Raw genomic sequence first — 22,050 nt, forward strand, 5'->3', positions numbered from 1 at the left:
ATAACACAATCCCTGAAAAAATTCCATGGATGGAATGTTTTGTTTGTTTTTTTGTTTGTTTTTTTATCATAGAATCTGCTCGGCCAGAGCTGACTGTAGGCTGAACAACGACTGGCAGTTATAGTAGCCAGATAGACAGACAGACAGATAGATAGATAGATAGATAGATAGATAGATAGATAGATAGATAGATAGGTGAGAGACCACAAGGTGGGAAAAACCAGGGGTTGTAGAGTTTTGCGAGGGTGATTCGGAGATCACGGCGCTTAAATCTTTCTTTGTTTTGGGTGATTTTTTTTTTTTACGGGAATGGATATGCTAATTCAATGTTAATTGCTTGTTCTTCTTGACCACAATCCTATATTGTTAATTATTTGTGCTCCTCCAATGACGGATGGGATAGGCTACAACTGCTTTAGATCGCTCTATCCCCTTCCCTCAGAGGGGAGACGGCGGTGGTGGGGGGGAAGGAAATAAAAATTTTCATTTATTTGTTTGTTTGTTGGATTTATTTATTTGTTTATTCTGCAGGTTAGTAGATATCCAGATAATGTGCGCGCGCGCGGCGAACACACGGGCGGAGTAGGAGACGAGAGTGATGGGAAGAGAAAGTACATTTATTAAAGACAGACACACACATATAAATGTATATATATACATTATATGGAATTCACAGATAATTAACGCTCATATGTATATATACATTTATGCACTTATACATACTGTCTCTCTATGCATAATTATGTATATATCTTTTTATGTTTTAGTCATTAAACTGTGGCCATGCTGGGGCACCGCCTTGAAGAGTTTTAGTCGAACGAATCGACCCTGGTACTTATATATATCTTTTACACACACATATATGTATATATACATACTTTGTCGTTCCTTAGAATGTTGGCAAAATGTTTCACATGGTATTTAAACATTCTAAGACGTATATATATACATCACATACATATACTCATATATATATATATGTATGTGTATATATATATATATATATACAATTGTTACATTTATGTGTGTGTATAAGTATACATGTATATACATAGATACACAAATGCTGTACTTCTACACATTCATAAATTTATATATATTTATATACTTCTATACACACACATATATATTATTTATCAACAAAGTTTAAAAACGGGGGAAACCCAGCAATTAGACTGCTTAACCAAATACAAGGGAAATAAAACCATGCCAGCACATGCGCCACCGCATTACTTAAGTAACGAGACTTAAGGTAAGCGTAGAGATCTGTGGGTGCTCTTCCATCTCAGCATAGCTCTAGCCATCACAGCCATCTCGTGGGCCTCAAGTATCAATTGTCACAGTAGTAGGCACTATTTTTTTCTAGTGGAAGGATAATTGCGGAATTTCACTTGACGTCACCAGTTGCCTAGTTACTGGTTTTTGTTGTTGTTGTTGCCTAGAGTGCGGAAGATTACTTCTTAGATAGCCTAATCACTGAGAAGTCTTGTGTGATCGTGGTGATATGCAAACACGCGTACACATACATGCATATATACACACACACACACACACAAAGACATGCATATGTGTTTGCGTGTGTGTATGTGTGTGTACTGCAGTAGAAGAATTAAGGTTTTCGTATATTGTTCATAAGTACACGTCTCATTGAACGACTACGTTTTATATATATTATACATGCATGCAAATGTATGCGTGTGAATACACATTCACACACACACACACATATATATATATATATATTGAGAGAGAGGAGGGTAGGTGTCGCAAGCATGGTTGTGTGGTATAGACAGGATCGCTTAGCAACCACGTGATTTAGGGTTCGAGCTCACAGCAAGGCCACTTTGGAATATACACATTCTTATCACTCTCTCACTAACCCATGACACTTTCTCTTTTTAATCACTATAGTTACTCCCTTTTATAACATTGTCTTCGTTAGTCTCTTCACAAACACCCTATCACAACAATAAACCCATTTTTCCCATTACTTTTAGGTTTCTAAATACCTTGCCTAAAGTCACCACTCTCTCTCTCTCTCTCTCTCTCTTACTATTTCTCTCAACCGCGTAGCTACTTTAGTTTTGTGAGTTACCCAGCAAGTTACCTTTTTGGTGTTACTTACCTAAGTCTTTTGCTTCTATGTCACATAAGCCGTCAGCGACTTTTCTTCAGTTTTCAAATCTTAGCTAGGCCTCTCCTTCAGTATGGGAGACATTCTCATGTGTTTCTCCAAGAGAAACTCTTCCCCTCTTAGGTCTTGTTAGTTTTGAATATTCATTGGTGCTTCTCAAACTGGTTTTTCTAGGTAGGGTTGTTAGCCCTATACATACCCATTTTTACTTCTGGAAAGAGAAGGACCTTATTAATTTAGCTTTTCTGTCTTTTGACCTATTCAGTATGGAAGGCCCCTATGAGGAGCTAGCGCTCCACTGGCTTAACTCTGAGGGTCATTGAGGCACACAAACCACCACACTGCATCAAGGACTGGACCTTTTAGGTACAGCCTCACTCATGGTGTTACCACAAAAAAAAGAGAAAAATGCCCTGACTGTGTGGTAAGAAGGTTACTTTCCAACAACATGGTTCTGAGTTCAGTCCTACTGTATGACAACTTGAGCAAGTGTCTTCTACTATAGCCTCAAGCCTACCAAGGCCTTGTGAGTGGATTTAGTAGATGGAAACTGAAAGAAACCCATCATATATGTATATATCTATGTGTCTGTGTCCCCCCCCCCATTGCCACTTAACAACCAGTGTTGATGTGTTTACATCCCACAACTTAGCAGTTTATCAAAAATGACTGATTGAATCAGTACTTGGCTTACAAAGAATAAGTCCTTGGGTTGTTTCTTTGACTAAAAAAAACATTTAAGGTGGTGCTCCAGCATGACCACAGTTAAATGACTGAAACAAGAATTACTAACACTGTAAAGTGAGTAGTGGACCAAGCAGAAATAATGCAGGTTTGCAAGGATTCTTTAGTCTTGCTGAGGGCAAGACAAAACTCTTAAGTGCTGGTGCCATGAAATTGCACCCAGTACATACTGTAAAGTGGTTAGTGCTAGGAAGGACATCCAACTGTAGAAACCATGCCAAAACCGAAACATTGGAACAAGACGTCCGCTATTTCATTGAATCTGTCAAATTGTCCAGTCTGTGACAGCATGGAAAGTAGATTTACAATATTAATAATGCTCTCACACACACACACACACACACACATGCACACACATACACATACACACACACATGCACACGTATGTGCATATATGTATAAATGATTAAGAGAAATGGTAAAGACCCCCTTTGGTCAAGAATGAGCGCAGTCAGTTTGGATGATGTGGCTGTGTAAGCATTCGACTTGTTTGGACATGCTTACGTTAAAAAACAATTTTAGAATGACTTTTTTCTGTCAAAACGCTAAAAATAAATGACCAACAAAAAAAAAAACAACTAAGATTCAACCAAATCAAAAAATAAACCCGAATACTAAGCAAACAAAGATGAACCATCCCACTTCCATTGTGTACACACACGCATGCATACACACACACATGCACATGCACACACACACATGCACACACACACACATGCACACACACACACATGCACACACACATTCACATTTCTCCCCTTTTACATACACACGCTGTTTGATTTATTTTTTCTGCATACAATTTTCATCATCCCACTACCAAGTATGACATCACCCCTTCTTTTCTTGTTCATCTATCACCCCTGCCTTTCTCATTCATAAACACAAGAGTATTATTATAGTAGATTATCTCGGTAACCGGATGAGTCTACACATCTGTAATTTTTCATGCAATTCCACCCAGCCGTTTGACCGTGAAGACATGGAAGAATCGCCCATGTCAAATTTATTTGTATAGATATATAAGTTGGTTGTCTACTCCTTGACACCCACATAAATTGCATATCTGGTTTGGACCACCAGGAGCTGCAGTTAAGTTCTGATCTTTACGGATCTTAAATGTCTTTTAAGGCCTCCATTAGATTTGCAGACCTTATTGTATACATGGCATTGACAGGTGTGAATAGATATTAAATCTATCTATCTGTCTATCTATCTATCTATCTATCTATATATATATATATATATGGGAGAATATACAAAAAATAACAACAGACGAGGACAGGTGGTGTAAATAACAAAAGTATATATTAGTATGACGCTCGGGAATACGGAAAGTCTTTGACGTTTCGAGCTACGCTCTTCAACAGAAAGAATACGGAGACAAGGAGAAAAACACGGAGAAAAAAAATTGAATAGTGTTCAGTCAACGGTCAATCATAATAATGGCCGATCATATATATATATATATATATATAATTCATTTAAAATACAGAGATGCTTATAATAGGACATCTAACCCGCCAGAAAGAGCACACAAAAACTCTATACCACAATTAGGGATAATTTCGAAAGGGAATGAAAAATTGTTTTTATTTTTCATTCCCTTTTGAAATTATCCCTAATTGTGGTATAGAGTTTTTGGCTGCTCTTTCTAGCAGGTTAGATGTCCTATTATAAGCATCTCTGTATTTTAAATGAATAATATATAGTCTATTTGACTAATCTTTTTCTCCTCACTAGACCACTGGTAGTAAATAAAATTTCTAAAATTTTTTTTGCTACCCTGTGATTTGTAGAGAGAGAGAGAGAGAGAGAGATACATACATACATACCCATAATTATATATATATATATATATAGAGAGAGAGAGAGAGAGAGAAATTTCAATTGGTTTGTCTGGGCTGACACACTGGAAGGCTGTGCCAAGCTCCTGTCTGATTTGGCATGGTTTTCTATGACTGGATACCTTTTGTAACGCCAACCACTCTGAGGGTGTAATGGGTGCTTTTATATGCCACCAGCATGGGTGCCACTTGTGTGACACCAGTATCTGCCACAACTGCAACATAATTATATCACTTAACCGTATACATAAATATATACGCACACGCACATACATGAACACACACACACACACACACACACACACATATTTACATGCATAATATATTTACACACATATATATATACATATATATTTCTTTCTTTCTAAATTTCTTTTTCTTCTTTCAGTTACTTCACTGGATTTTGGCCATGCTTGGGCATTGCCTTGAAGGGTTTGTCCAATTGGATCTAGGGTGAGGAAACCCCTGCCCACAGGTGCAATTGTGCCTGCGAGCCCACTTTATTGCACCCACAGGCTGGTATACTCGTATGTACAATATATAGTTCATTTTTCAATTATAAAATTTATACAAGGCTTGCATGCCTATTTGTGACATAGGTCTTGTTTCCACTATGACCTAAAATGGTTAGACTCGAACAGAAATTGTCTGGCAATTGTCATTTGGCTGGAAATTTTGTTACTATAAAACACATATTGCTAGATTTGTACCACCCCTTTGAGACCCAACTACACTCTAGCTGAAAAATATAGTATCAATCATAAGTATTATAAACATCCTAAATTCAGTGGCAGTGTCAATGATGTTATGCGTTAATTTAATGTGTTAAATTTACCTTTATTAATGTATTGGGTTGGCAACTAAGTTCCCGCCATTTTTTTTAAATTTCAGAATTTATTGCGTTTTTAAATTTTGGAATCTATTTTTTTCAAGAATTCTATTTTTGAATCATTATGGAATCTATTTTGTTTTTTTTTCTAGTTAATTTTAGTTAAATTTTGTTTATTTTCAGATCATTAAAGTTAAGAAAAACGAGCATTTTCGACACCCACTTCTTTTTGCTTTTAATCAAGGTTCTAAGGCCGCAAAAGCTGCTCGCGACATTTGTGCATCCATGCTGGAGCACTGCTTCAAAGAATTTCTGTTAAATTGGCCCCAGTATTTATTTTTAAGCCATAACAGAGGAATTGAGGATCAGCTGCCTCTAAGAACTCCTCTGTGCAGATGTTTTAATTCTCAGCAATCAAATTAAAAAAAAATTCCAGGTGTAGAAACAAGACCTAGTATCAAGTAGCCTCAAAACAAAACAAAAAAAAAAACAGTTTGGCACAGACTAAAGTGTTAGTAAGTAGGGAAGCAGACAGGACCTGATATCTTCAAGGTAACAGCCATATTCAGTGTGTAGAAAAGGAGTAAGCAGGAATTCCACATGGTGTACCCAGCGTAAAATATTAGTTTCAAATTTTGGCACAAAGCCAGCAATTTCAGGGGAGGGGGTTAAGTCGATTAGATTGACCCAAGTGTTCAACTGGTACTTATTTTATTGACCCTGGAAAGATGAAAGGCAAAGTCAACCTTGGTGGAATTTGAACTCAGATGCCCCCTTCCTAATGCCAGTCACTTTAAAGAGTGTGCTGTGAGCTTTTCACATGCTACCACTATGGATGCTTTTATGTGGAAGCAGCACAAGTACATTTTATGTGGCACCAGCACTAGTGCTCCTCATGTGGCACTGGCACAAGTGGTGTGTACATGACACCAGCATGAGTGCATTTTACATGGCACTGGCACCTGTAAGACAAAGACCTCTCAGCTGGGAAAGGGAGTGGGGCAAGGGCCAAAAGAACATGGCCGTAAGTTTGGATGGCTGTGGTTTTACTTAGCTTGTCATGTCTTCTCAAGTACAGCAAATCACCAGAAGTCTCTGTCCCTTGTCATCACCTCATTGAAGACCAGCATCTGAAGATCTTTTCTCCCCACGTTTTTCTGGGTCTACTCCTTCCACGGGTTCCCTCCACAATTAGAGATCAGCACTTTTTTACACAACTGTCCTCATCCATACACATCACATGACCATACCAGCATAGTCTTCTCTCTTGCATACATCTGATACCTCACATACCCAATTTTCCTCTCAAATCACTTACATTCTGTTGTATGTCACACTGACATTATCCATCCAGTGGCACATGGTAGTTTCATTTCTTTCAAGCCTTCGCATGTTGTCTGTGGTCATAGTCCATGTTCCACTGCCATATAACATAGCTGTACATACACAGGCATCATACAATCTGCCTTTCACTCAGAAGGAAACATATATAATATATATATATATATATATATATATATATATATATATATATAATAATAATAATAATATTAGGGACAAAATCCAAAATTACAGGTAAAAACTCAAAATCAATTTATAAAAAATAAAAATTAAATTAAGCTTTACAGAGTAAAATATATATATATATATATATATATATATATATATAAAATCAAAATAAGCAACACGGATTTTTTTGATCACCTCGTTTTTGATCACCTCGTTTTTGGAATGGTTTTTGTATAATACCATACCATACTATATTCTGGCGCCTAAACATAAGTACCATATTCAATTTTGAATCTAAATCCAAACCCTATATATATCATCATCATCATCATCATCATCGTTTAACGTCCGCTTTCCATGCTAGCATGGGTTGGACGATTTGACTGAGGACTGGTGAAACCGGATGGCAACACCAGGCTCCAGTCTGATTTGGCAGAGTTTCTACAGCTGGATGCCCTTCCTAACGCCAACCACTCAGAGAGTGTAGTGGGTGCTTTTACGTGTCACCCGCACGAAAACGGCCACGCTCGAAATGGTGTCTTTTATGTGCCACCCGCACAAGCCAGTCCAGGGGCACTGGCAACGATCTCGCTCGAAAATCCTACAGGAGCCAGTCAGGCGGTACTGGCAACGGCCACGCTCAAAATGGTGCATCTCATGTGCCACCCGCACAAGAACCAGTCCAGGGGCACTGGCAACGATCTTACTTGGCTTGCCGGGTCTTCTCACGCACAGCCCATTTCCAAAGGTCTCGGTCCGTAGTCATCGCCTCGGTGAGGCCCAATGTACGAAGGTCTTGCCTCACCACCTCAGCCCAGGTCTTCCTGGGCCTACCTCTATATGTGACAGTGGATTTTCATCGATGAGTTCATGAACCTTGGTTCTTTTCCCTAAAACTATATATATATATAGAGTTATTAATATTTCTAAGTCTCTCTAAAGGAGACTACGGCAGCGGTACTGGAAATTAATAGTTATCGCCAAGCCAACATGGCAGTCCCAAAATTAGGACGAAAGCTGCCGTGAATTATATATATATATATATATATATATATATATATATATATATATATAATATATATATCCAAGAAAGTTAGGGGTTGTGAATCCAACCCGCTAAGGGATAATATCTATCCAATATACTGCTGGAAGAATACCCAATTATTATTACACTAGTGTTTTTTCATTGCTTGACAATTACATTTTCAAGTGCAATAAATGGGTGAGGGTAAAAAGTTATTTTACCATTAATTTATATAGCAATAAGAAAATGGTGGGCATTAATAGGTGGTATTCATCAACTTATAGACATTATATTATGTCAATTTACTTAGTAAATAAACAAGTAAATTGACATAATATAATGTCTATAAATTGATGAATACCACCTATTAATCCCCTCCATTTTCTTATTGCTATATATATAATATATATAATATATATAATATATATATATATATATATATATATATATATATACATACAGTATTCCTAGACTGGGTGGTGGCGTGTCCTTGAGCAAAATACATCATTTCACATTGCTCCAGTCCACTCAGCTGTAAATGTGTAACCCTGAAATGGAGTACCCTTCTGAGTACCCAGTGGGGTGGAATCATTTGAAAGCTAAAACAATGGAAAGTGCATTGTGACCAGCAATGTATAATGACATCTGATTGTCTAGTTCAGTGGCTCCCAAACTTTTTTGGGCTGCTGCCCCCTTGGTTCTTAAGCCACATTCCTAGTGTGCCCACCTCAACTCACCTTCACAGACATAAACCATTTTCTGCAGCAAATTCAAAACAATAGTATTTCACAAATGAAACTTAACCTAATTAGCGCTTTATTTTATTTGTTTTTTTTTTAATATCCATTGCCTTGTTTCGGTCACCCTATTATCACCCCATTTTTCTTCAACGCACCCCTGGATCTTTCCACTGCCCCCCAGGGCGACGGCACCGCCCACTTTGGGAACCACTGGTCTAGTTGATATCATGATATACATATATAAGGTCATCCCATAAATAATGCAGTTTTTTCATACTTCTTTTATTTTTCAAAATTAAGATAAACAAAGTTCTTTTTTAATCTAAAATATACTCTCCTTCATTTTCTACAATGCTCTTCCATCTATCTGGTAGACTTGCAAGGCTCCTCTTCCAAAATTCACTTGTCCAGGATGAAAAATACTTCTCCAGTATTGTTCTGACCTTGTCTACAGAATTCCTATTTTTTTCTGTCCAAATGATTTTGAAAACTGCAGAATAAATGATAATGAGATAGGGCAATGTCTGGCAAATATAGTGGGTGGAGCATCGTTTCCTATTCAAACTGCTTCAGCTTTTGGAATGTCATCCTCGCTGTATGTGGCTAAGCATTATCCTGATGGAAGAACACCTTTTGTCTTGAAACCAAAGATGGTCGTTTTTCTTCTAGCATTGACTTAAGCTGCTCAAGCAGCTCACAGTAGATCTCCTTTGTTATTGTTTGGTTTGGGCTTAAAAGTTCCAAGCGGACAAAACTTTTCATATTCCACTAAACAGATAACAATACCTTACATGGGGGAAGACCTTCTTTAGCCTGGAGTGCTGATGGTTCTCCTTTCCCTACCTACTGTCTTTGGTGCTTGACATTTTTATAAAGAACCCATTTCTCATCCCCAGTCACTATTCAGTCCATAAAGGTTCATTCGTGAGACGTGACAGCAAAGAAGAGCACACATTCACTCTCTGCACACGATTAGACTCAAAAGGTTTGTGAGGAACCCATTGACCCAATTTGCTGACTCTTCTGATGGCATGCAGGTATTGATGAGTGGTTGAATGACCAAATCCAAGCTCCTCTGCTAGTTCCTCAATAGTTATGATGGGATTTTGTTCCACCAGGATTTGCCACCATCTCCATCCTGCAGTCTCCCACTCTCTCTCTCTCTCCTTCTCCTGCACTTCCCTCAGGTTGGGAAACCATGTATTTTCCTTGCAGTAGCATACCTGTTTCTGTCTTCATTACTGATCTTTCTCTCTCTTTAGTCAAGTAACCTTGTACTTCCTCTTCAGCAAGACACCTACATCTATCTCACTATAACCTTTTCATCATCACCTCCTGCAATACTCCTCCCCTCTTAAAAGTTTTTGTCTTGCAAGTACTTGGTGACCCTGTCTGTGCAGGTGCCACTTAAAAGCACCCAGTCCACACTGTAAAGTGGCTGGTGTTCAGAAGGGCATCCAGCTGTAAAAACCTTACCAAAACTGAAGTTGCCTGTGCTTGTGCCATATAAAAAGCACTAAGTCCACTCTGCTGAGTGGTTGGTCTTAGGAAGGGCATCCAGCTGTAAAAGTCCTGCCAAAACAGTCACAGAAGTCTGGTGCAGGCTTCAGCCTGGCTGGCTCTTGTGGTACTGTCCCACCCATACTAGCATGGAACACAGATGTTAAATGATGATGATGGTGATGATGACGACAATATATATATATATATACATATATGCATACATGTATGTGGAGGTATGTGGTTTAGTGGTTAGGTTCTTAGACTCATGATCACTAGATTGTGGTTTCGATTCCCAGGCCGGGAAATGCATTATGTTCTTGAGTAAAATGCTTCATTTTACATTGCTAACAAATATGATGAGGTTGTAAGAGGCATGGCAAGTCGGTGGTAGATAGTGGACCTTCCTAAAAAACAAACAGAAAGGAACTTTAAGGTTACTGGGTCATAGGCCTACTCTGGTGTTAGTCATTTTTGACACATACACATGATTATTGTATAAATATATCATCATTATTTAATGTCCATGCTCTATGCTGTCATGAGTAGACAGTTTAATAGGACTTGGTAGGTCCCAGGATTGCATCATACTATAGATCAGGGGTTCTCAGTCATTTTTTATTTAGGGACCCCCTTAATTAGTATTTTATTCTGGTGGGCCCCCATAGCCATTTGTTGTTTAAAATCAAGTTATATAGAAACTTCTTTCGAAAATCCTATTTTGTTTTTCACAAATTAACTTGTGTAAGTTAAACTATGTAAAATGTTAGAGAAAGAAACCTAGCTGTTTCTTGCAAATTTTTTTTCAGGGGCTCTTAAAATACTATTGTAGATCCCTAATTTACTATTTTGTTTTGTGAACTCCCCAAAATCTTATATGGAACCTCAGGGTCCATATGGACCCTGGTAAAGAACAGCTGCTATATAATCTGCTTAGGCATGATTTCTATAGCTGGATGTCCTGCCTGATGCCAACCACTTTATGGCATGTACCGGGTGCTTTTTTTCAGGCCACCAGCACTAGTGAATTTGTTGTTCAACTTGCAAGACTACAGTCGCTGAGAAGGTGGTTTTATGCTAAGAGGAGAGGGGATAAAAGTATAAGAAGGGGGTCAGGGCAGAACAGGATTTTGGAGATTGGAGAGGAGGTACATGACTTCTCATGTTTTAGAAAATAGGGTGGGAACGATCAAGTGGAACTAGAAAGAGATCGAAATAGTGGTGATAAGGTGCCTGGGTGGACATTCAGGGTATGAGGTGTGTAGATATGAGTAGGACAGAGGAAGCAGGATTGTTTGGAGAATGAATGAGAGGAGGGTAGGTAAGCAACAACTACAGAAACTGGGTAAGGTTGAAGGAGGAATATAGGGACTGGTGAATAAGGGACCAATGATAGATAGGTCCAGGTGTGGTTGTGAGCTCTGTGGTAAAAAGTTTGCTTCCCAACCACATGGTTCTGGGTTCAGTCCCACTGCGTGACACCTTGGGCAAGCGTCTTCTACTATAGCCTCGGGTCAACCAAAGCCTTGCGAGTGGATTTGGCAATGAAAATTGAAAGAAGCCTGTTGTATGTATATATTATTTATATATATATATATATATATATATATATATATATATATATATATATACATATATACATATATATATATATATATGTATATATATATGTATATATATATGTATGTATGTATTTTATATATGTATGCGTTTGTCCCCCTCTGGTACTTGACAACCGGCATTAGTGTGTTTACGTCCCCATAAGTTAGCGGTTCGGCAAAAGATACCGATAGAATAAGTATCACAGGCTTAAAATGAAAATAAGTGCTGGAGTCAATTAGTTCGACCAAACGAAATTAAAAAAAAAACAATTCAAGACGGTGCCCCAGCATGGCTGCAGTCAAATGACTGACACACGTAAAACACACACACACATATTTATATACCACACACACATACATGTTTATACATATATATATTATATACATCCACATATATTGTATGCACATTCAGACACACTCACACACACATATATATACATACATACACATATACATAAATATGTGCATGTGTGTGTCCCTAACGAGATACCTTACGTGAACGACACATTTATATATTTAGTCAACCTCAATTATTAAAGATATGGGTGTTCTGACATTCGATAAAGAGGAGAAACGAAATAAAGGAAATAAATTTGATCAGGTCAGCCAAATTTTGGTTAGAGAGGAAAGAGAAAAAGGAAATATAACTGAGAGCATGGTAGATAGATATATAGAGTAATTATGGTGGGAGAAGGTTCGAAACAAAGAAAGTGTGAGAAATGTTAGAGAAAGAACAAAGAAAATAGAGAGAGAGAATGAGGGAGGGAGAGAGAGAAAGAGAGAAAGAGCAAAGAAAGGGAGGACGAAGTGGAGGAGGAAAAGCGAAAGGAAAAAAAAGGAGGAAGAGTAAGAGTGAAAGACACAAAACATAAAGGGGGGAAACAGAGAGAGTGAGGGAGGGAGTGATAGGAGGGATATAAAGAAAATAACAGCGAGAAAAAAGATATATAGAGAAAATAGAGGGAGAGAAAAAATAAAAGGGGTCGAAAATATGAAATAATGAGAAAGGGAGCCTGAAAGAAAAGAGCAAGTGAAATGTGAGAGTAATAAAAAAGGAGGGAAAATTTCATAAAGAAAAAAATAAATAAAGGCAAAAACAGGAGATGGTGTAAAAAGAGAGAGGGAAATTTTATAGAAAGAAAAATGAGAAAGAGTATTGAAGCGATTTCTTTTTTTTTCAATTTAAGAAGGAGAGAGAGAGAGCGAGATTAGAGCAGCTCTGTCTTCTGTCGTCTCCATTAACAACATCAACAGCAATAATGAAAGATCTTATGGAAGAGACAAGGAAGTACGGCCAGCGGTTGAAAGGGAGAGAAATTTGCGAGACAAAATTATTTAAGATGGATTGAATATTTTTTATTTAAAAAAAAAAAAGAAAGATAACTTCGAAAAAGTGAATCCTTAAAAATACCAAAAAAAAAAATTATGAAAAAGAAAAATATAAGGAGTTCAACGATGGGCGTTAATAGAAGAGATTAGAAATTAATCTAAACTCAAGCGGAGGATATAAGGGACATATACCATTATTGGAGTACACACTCATTCTCACATACACATATCTATTTGTCTATTTCCCTCACTCACATTCTCTTTCTTTCTCTGTGTGTGTGTATGTATATATATATATATAAATATATATATACATACACACACATATATCATTGTATCTACTTGGGTCTTATTTTTTTCACACTTACAAAATTATTGTTATCAAATTGTTCCTAAATAAATTAATCGTTACTAATTATAAAGTTCGAAAATCGATCTTTTGAGACACCAAAAAAAAAATTAAGTTCGGCTTAAATAAACTAATAAATAACACAAATAAAAACAAAAAGCTACAAAAATACACCCCTTCCCCCTCTGCAAGCCAGACGAAACGAAACCTCACAATAATAAAAAAAAAAACAACAAAACCACACTAAAGTAACTGAAGCAGCCCGACTGCAGCAAGTTTGAGTTTTTTTTATGTCTGATAAATTTAGTTGAAGTTTAGAGAAGACATGCTGGATGTGTGATAGATATTTATATATATTTTTCGAGAGGCAGAATTTGTTTGCCAAATTTTCCAGTGAAAAAGCCGAACGTTGCCGAAGGACGAATGACGTCACGTGTGAAGAGAGGAGGAAGACAGCAGGTCCGAGAAATGGCGACTCCATGATATATGTGTCGTATCAGGGGGTGACTTTTCCGAGCCCTTTACTGCGATTTTTTGGGGGAAAGTACTATTGTCGGAAGTCTTTACAGCTACATAAATAATCACTTGTTGTAACTTATCACAAGGAATTGTCGAAAATGGCGGCAAATATGTACCGGGTAGGAGGTACGTATCGATTTTACCGTGCTTATATGTGTATTCATGTATATTTATATCACTGATGGACTGAACCCGCCACCTCCGCACTGGTAGCGGCCTCATATATATATATATTTATTCTTATTTCTCTCTTGCTTGTCTCTTATTTTTTTTTTGCTCAATCTGTCTATCTTGTTTGTTTTAAAAAAAAAAACCTTACGAGATGTTTGATTATGTTTTCATTTCGGATTTGCTTTTAGAAATTGGTATTCGAAGTGCTTTAAGGAAATATTGCATGTATCTTTAAACCAATTATATACAAAATTTTACTTAAAAAGGGGGGAAGAAAGTTTTGTTAAAAGTTCTCAGCGCCCCTGGGTTTACACACGAGATTGGAACAAGAGGACAGAAAAAAAAGATACCCCAAAATCCCCTAATGTCTCTCTTTAATACTTCTCTTCTTCCTATCTTTCTTTCACTCTGTCTCCATGTTTTTCTCTTACTCCCTCATTCTCTCTCTCGATCTCTTCCATTTCTCTGTCTTTCTCCTATTCATCTAATTCTTTCACCATGTCTCCTTTACTATTTCCCATTTTTCTTTTATCTACCTCACCATATTATATATATATATATATATATATATATATATGTCGATTAAAAGGCGGTGCTCCAGCATGGCCACAGTCAAATGACTGAAACAAGTAAAAGATATATACATATATATATATATATATATATATATATTTTGTCTGTATATCTCTCTCACCCTCTCTCCCTTTCTCTTTCACTCTGCCTTATTGTCTCTCTCTTTCACCCTTCTCCTTTGACCGGGGCCATGTTTCTTTTTCACATTTCGTTTCTTTCTTGTCTTTTACTCTTTATTATTTTTCATTCCTCTCTTTCTCTCTCTCACTTTTCTTACCTTCTTCCCCACCGTCACTATCATCATGATCATTATTATTATTATTAATATCATCATTTGTTTACTCTGATGTTATAATTTGATTTATTGTTTATTAATTTAATGAGGTTAAACGAAATGAAATAAAGTACACACACGCACAATCGCACATACACAAGAGACATTACACACAGCCAGATACACACACATACGGACATACGCACACACACTTACGTATATACACTTAGAATATAGAATAAAATAAGAAAAAATCACCATGAAACGTTATGTCGGTGGATCGGAACTATTTCTCAGCGTTTCTATCACCGAACTCTTGTCTAACCTGAACATCTATGTATATGTGTGTATATATAAATTTATGTATATACATCCACAGGAACATACATGAATATGCATACCTGTCTATCGATTTTATATATGTGTGTGTATATATATATATATATATATGTATACACACATGCACACACACGCAGATGCTCGTGCTGGCTGGCCTAGGAGATAAGTAAGATCTATACGTGTGTATGGGTTCGAATCGTCGTGGGAGCTCAGAAGCATCTCGCTGTGTATAATGTTACCATATTAAAATATATATGTACATAGACGTATAAAAAATTATTTTGATGTAATAGTTTTGCACTTAAACTGTACATGTGTGTTCTAATGTGTTATATATATAATATATATGTGCTCGTTATATACCCATGTGCGTACTTTGAGTGTGTGTGTGTGTGTATATATATATATATATATATATATATATATATACACACACACATGGAAAGATTATTTTAGAGTTTAGATATGTTGTATATCGCTTGTTATATAATATCACTATATATATATAAATATCTTAATTTACAGCCATGCTCTTGTAATTACGTGTGTATATTTTCAACAGACATAAATATATATTTGTATATGTATTATCCGTGCTGTTTATTTTTAATGCTATATTGTTATTAAAATTATTTCTCTTTCCAAATTTCAGACTATGTATATTTTGAGACTTCCTCGACTACCCCATATCAAATCCGGCGTATCGAGGAGCTTAATAAGGTAGGAATAATTTATATCTGTGTGTGTATGTGCTTATATCTAAGCAAACATACACACACACGCTTTATATACAATTTTGAGAATCTTTTGTCTTGTATCCGCCCCTGCACAATCTGTCCCTCCCTTCTCTCTCTTCAATATATATATATATGTACGTGTGTGTGTGTGTATACATGTATAAATGCATGTATACACTCACATATATGTGCACACACACACACATATACACGTCTCAGCTGAGAAACCAAATCTCGCTGCAAACGCCATTATTATCTCCACTTGTGTGAAAAAAGTGACCACAAGTGAATTGAACCCTCTTACCTGTGATTTAAAATTTAAAATAAAATTATTTCGTATTTTCCATTTCTTTATTGGTTAAGTGTTTTTTTGTTTTTTTTTTGTCTGTGTGTCCGTTTACGCTCTATTAGTGTACGTATTTAAAGGCGGATCAAATCTATCTGCGATCCGGTTTCGATTCCCGCTTGTACTATTTTATTTGGCTTATGGCGCAGTAAAACCTTTTCATGTGGCATGAATGCCTCCCCTTTCTGCCTCCCTTTCCCGCAAAACTTATAAATACAGAAACACTCATTATATATATATATATATATATATATATATATAGTCCTTATTTTGTGTGTGTGTGTTTGTAGCTTTAACACTGTCTCACCCTCACACGCATAAACTCCTCTCTCTCTCTCTAACAATGCGTTCCACTTAGGCTGGAGTTATATTTTATCATGTTGGTTTAAAATTCAACCAATACTAAACTGGATTACAGAGTTCGATTACAGTACACAGCACTACTGCTGTTGTTGATGGTGGTAGTGGTCTTTGGTCTGAATATGGCTATAGTGAAGAGGGATCGCCTGGCCACTTAATGTGTGTGTGTGTGTGTGGCATGGCTAGAAATAGTACTTGCCTCTGTTGTGTGTCTCCTCTCTCCAACCCATCCGCCGCCATGGTAGATAGGATATTATCTAATATTAGCTACACACTCACCTACATCTTGGATGTCTATAAACTCCCTGACTAATGGAGGGGGGGGGGTACACTAGGTTCTCCTTCCAGATGTGGACAGGGAAGTAGGGAGGGTTGGAGCACTGATAAGAGTGTATATGATTGTGTGTGTGTGTGTGTGTTTCCTATTTCATGGTCAGTATGTAGCGAGAAAAAAAATATGGTGTGACATGGCCTATTATTTCATTGGTTGTTTCTCGACTCAGTCTACAACTCGGTTTCGAATCCTGCCTGGAACCGTTTTTGCTTCGTTTAACGGAGCTAGCTCTGAGCTTCACAATATTCTATGTCTCCTCGCGTTAAAAATACTTGGTACTTTAATCGAATAGAACCTATAAATTACATTGGTCGTTTTTCATGTAATCGAGTCAGCGATCCGGTTTCGATTCTCGTGTAGAATCATATTCTTTTAACATGGATTGAATGAGCATTGGAAAGGGGATAAATCGTACAGGATTCTGTACAAACCCCACCCCTCGGTATACATATATATATGTATATGAAAAAGCAAACCCAGATCCTTGTGCTTAAAGTCAAAGCCATAATTTCATTGGTCGTTTCTCGGGTAAATCGAGTCTGCGATCCGGTTTCGATGCCTGTCTGGAAATATTTCACTTTTCATTAATTTACTGTGAAATATCAGTCTTTTGGAAAGGCACGAGTTTCAAAACTCTCCACTCCTAAAAAACATCAGGTCTTTTTTTTTTTTTTTTCACATAGTCTGTTTGAAGCTAAAACATTTTATTAATCAAATCTAGGTCTATACGTACACAAATATAAATATATATATATGTATATATATATAATGAGAGAGAGAGAGGGGGGAATTGAGAAGCCGTTGGCGGTTAAGTAATAAAATATTTCTCCTTAGGTCCGAAAGGGTGTCTGATATTTCACTGTCCACTATTTTCTTCACTTTAAATCGATTATCCAGTGTGGCTGGTATTTCCTGTCTCTGCTGACACCACCATCATTTTCTTCCTTCATTGTTGTGATTGTTTCAACTTGTCCAATGGCTGCCATGGCTTCTAAAGAATCCGCTTTCGTCTTCACCTTCCAACGACGTCTAGTAATATACATACATACATATGTATGTATATGTGTGTGTGTGTTTGTGTTAGCCTTCTCTATGTATGTGTGCTGCTTCTCTCTCCCTCTCTAACGCTGCCTTTCCTCCCCCCTGATCTCTCAATTTCCTTCTCCCACCCGCTATATCATGTTTGCTCTTATTCACACATACATAATAGCCTTTCATATTGATACCTCCTCTCAACTCTTTCATTTAACTAAAAAAAAATAAAAATAATATAATAAATAAAAATTATGTCTTTTTTTATCTTTGTTTTTTTCATGCGATCATTTAATTATCAAATATTGAAAGAAGAAAAAAAAAACTTGTTTAGAAATTATATTTAAAGTAGATACGTTTGTTTTGTTTTTTAAGTTTTTAAAAAAAAACTGTTTTGATGAAAAAAGAAATTCAAATTTAGAAAGTTTGATTTCAAAAGTTTTTTTTTTTTTTTGTGTGTGTTTAAAAAAAAAATATTGTTATTATTTTAGACTCCGAATGGCAATGTCGAGGCTAAAGTTATGTGTTTTTATCGGCGGAGAGATATATCTAGCTCGCTGATTCTTTTGGCGGATAAACATCAAAGTAAGTTACTTCTGTCTTTCGTTATCATTGTTGATGCTGGTTGAATTTTGAAAATAAAAACATTAAATATTATATATGGCGGGAGAGAGTCTTCGTTGAATCTGACCCGTTTTCAAAATTTTTTTTTTCTTTATACAAACGTTTTCGTTTAATTCGTTGGTACCTATGTGCAAGGCATGAACGTCTCATATTCGCCCTTTTCTGTACTTTGTATGTTACCGTTTGTAGTTGTAATAATTTGTTAGAACACTTCTCCGTTTTAAAATTAGGCATAACTTAGACCAGTGCTGTGATGTTTAGACGTTTTGTTGACTGCTTTGGTCAGAGGAGGAGGAAGAAGACGATGGTGGTGCTGGCTGCGGTGATGTGAATGATGAAGCTGCAGTGAAGTGCAAAATAGTTGAGGTCTTATTACCCTGACACTGCTGCATAATGGTAGATGTATGTACCCTGACTTCGCTGCTGCTACCGTCGCTATCACGACTGCTACTGCTGCTACGACAAGCATCTTACCTTCCACTGTCGTCTTACCAACCATTACATACGACTGGTTATTGTTTGCAGCATCACAGCTTGGGGCATGTCTCGAAACAGCCTCGCTGCTAGGCACTTGGCTCCAGGCTACACTCCTGACTTTTATATCTAGGTTATTGGCACCTGTACCGCCCAACCTGTGCCATGCTGTTGTTAATCAAGTTTAGATTTAAATTCGTTTCTCACCTATCATTGATTATCGTTCCTTGACTGACATGTTGCTTGCTGCCTCTTTCTCTCTCACCTCTCTGGCGGCATAGCTTGGCCTTGACAGTAAGACATGTAAAGAAACTATCATCTGGTGTCTCTAAAAACGATGATAATATCTCCCTGTCTCTCTTTTTCTAGTTTCCCATTTGACCCTCTTTTTCTGGTCATGCCTCAGTATTTTAGGTTTTCCGAACATCTTAACTAAAAGTATCACAGCTTAAACTTGGGTACCCTAAACATTAAAAAACATTTTAAGTTGCAATGAGTATTTTTTTTTTAAACATCTCTAGACTCTTTTTGTCTAAAGAAAATGCTATTATGATGGAGATATTTCGTCATCAGTCAAGTATGAAAAAATACTGTAATGTTGATAAAATTTCACCTGAGCATTCATTTTTACACCTGACTGATTCTCAAATAAACCTGTACAAACTGAAAATTAGTCAAACAACTGTATTTTATTCTCAGCGAATTTTGCTGTTTCTATAAATAATTTCACCTCTTTGCTTTCAGTTTGTAAGTCTAGTTCTCAACTCCATAATGTCACACTAACATTTACCTCAGTGATTCTCAACCGTGTTTTTTTTAATTTTTTTTTTTTTTTTACCTATGGACCCCTTTTGATTATAATTTTATTCTGGTGAACTCCTGTAAGTCATTCGATGTTTAAAAGCTCGTTTTATAGATACTTCTTTCAAAATTCCTATTTTGATTTTCACCACATATTAACTTGTGTAATCCTGAAATATGTAAAATATCAAAGGAAGAAATTTGGCTGTTTCTGGTAATAAACACATCCAAATTACATTTTTTCATGGACCCTTGATATACTACTGTAGATCCCCAATTTACTGTTTTGCTTACATGGGCCCTGCAAAATCTTATATGGACCGCAGTTGAGAACCACTGATTTGGAACGATTCTCGATTTGACAAAGAATTGACTTAATTCTAATATTTGTAATTTGTTATGAAGCAATTTCCTTGAAGTGCTGTCGTGTAACATCAAAACATACAGTTAAACTGTTTTCATACTTTAGTTTCAAAACATAAAACAGCATGACTTGAATTAAAATGTGAAGATATATACTTCTATGTAACAAGAAAAAGAGCACTTATATATATTTTTCTCTTGTTTAATTTTCCATTAAAATCCACAGACTTTTGGTCAGCCTACCTCTTTTGTGAGACATTAAACTGATACTTCTTAATATCATTACTGACATTTCAAATTCTTGGGAAATTGCTTTCGTTATTTACCAGGATATCTTGAAAGATTTCATTCCTTCAGAAGACTGTATTAAAGAACTTTTTTTCATGTATTTTTATATTTTGTCCCAAATTGCCTTTTTGTTACTCTGATAGCTAATGTAGGACTGATGTCAAGAAATCTGAGTATGATTCTCTTCACTAAGAGTGTCTTTAAATTAATATCTCTAAAATGTTCTCGTCCACACTTCAACGTTACTTTTTGGTGGGGTAGCAAACAGCCTGACTCTTGTAGTTATATCATCATTTACTGTCCATTTTCCCATGCTTGCATGGTTCAGGCAGAGTTTGCTGAGGCAAATTTTCTATGGCCAGATGCCCTTCCTCTTACAACCCTCACCTTTTTCCAAGGTATGTGATATTTCCCATGGCAAGATGTTTTCATGGAAGATAAGAAATGAACATTACTGTTTTGCTTGCATGGACCACAGTTGAGAACCACTGATTTCATGGAAGATAAGAAATGAACATTACATTGTTTGTCAAGACAAGAATACACATAAATATACATACACGCGCACGCTTTCAGTTTATCAAATCTGCTTCCAAAGCTTTGGTCTATAGGAGAAGGCACTTACACAGGATGCTACAACGTGGGATTGAACCCAGGCCACATGATCAGGAAGCAAGTTTCTTAACCACACAGCCATTCCTTCGCCTTGCCCGTCTGCAAGTAAAATAAGATAGAATTTTTTTCTAAGTTCTGCCACTTGCACTTGTTTATTATTATTTTGCCTCTTCCTTGAGATTGGTCAGTTATTGCACGAAGAACTCTGTCAGTTCACATCTGCTGCAATCCTTATTCTTTCAGGGTCGGATGTGTTTCAGCTTAAATAGATAAAAGGAGTCTGTAATAGACTTGTGTTAGTCTACAGGTGCTTAGTCATCTCTTTCATCGGCCTTGTCAGATTTTATATACCAATTATCACTGGCAGTTTAATAAATCTAAGGGCATTAGTAATGTAAAGGGATTACTTACTACCAGTAACCATGGTTCTTTACTAGTAGTATATTGTCTTTAAATTTTATTTTAACTAAAAGATCTTAATAATTTCGGGACTGGGTGTGTATACACAAACACACAAATCCTCTTATGGTTAATATATTATGCAGAAAATATCTGTCATACCAATTCTGTTTATAGAAATTATGCAAATCTGTT

The 22,050-nt window shown here is 36.6% G+C and overlaps 1 protein-coding gene across 7 annotated transcripts in view; it reads left to right on the forward strand.

Moving 5' to 3' along the window:
* Positions 1-14,060: 14,060 nt before the first annotated feature.
* Positions 14,061-22,050, forward strand: part of LOC106882880 (metastasis-associated protein MTA3) — an 89,210-nt gene continuing 81,220 nt past the window's right edge. For all 7 annotated transcript variants that reach the window (XM_052967496.2, XM_052967492.2, XM_052967495.2 and 4 more), the window contains exons 1-3: positions 14,061-14,251; positions 16,135-16,202; positions 18,783-18,876. In XM_052967496.2, coding sequence (XP_052823456.1) covers positions 14,224-14,251; positions 16,135-16,202; positions 18,783-18,876 — 190 coding nt within the window. In that variant the 5' untranslated portion in view covers positions 14,061-14,223. The remainder of the gene's footprint in view (positions 14,252-16,134; positions 16,203-18,782; positions 18,877-22,050) is intronic.

Source organism: Octopus bimaculoides, chromosome 4, assembly GCF_046866305.1.
Source record: "Octopus bimaculoides isolate indiv1 chromosome 4, ASM4686630v1, whole genome shotgun sequence".
NCBI lineage: Eukaryota > Metazoa > Mollusca > Cephalopoda > Octopoda > Octopodidae > Octopus > Octopus bimaculoides.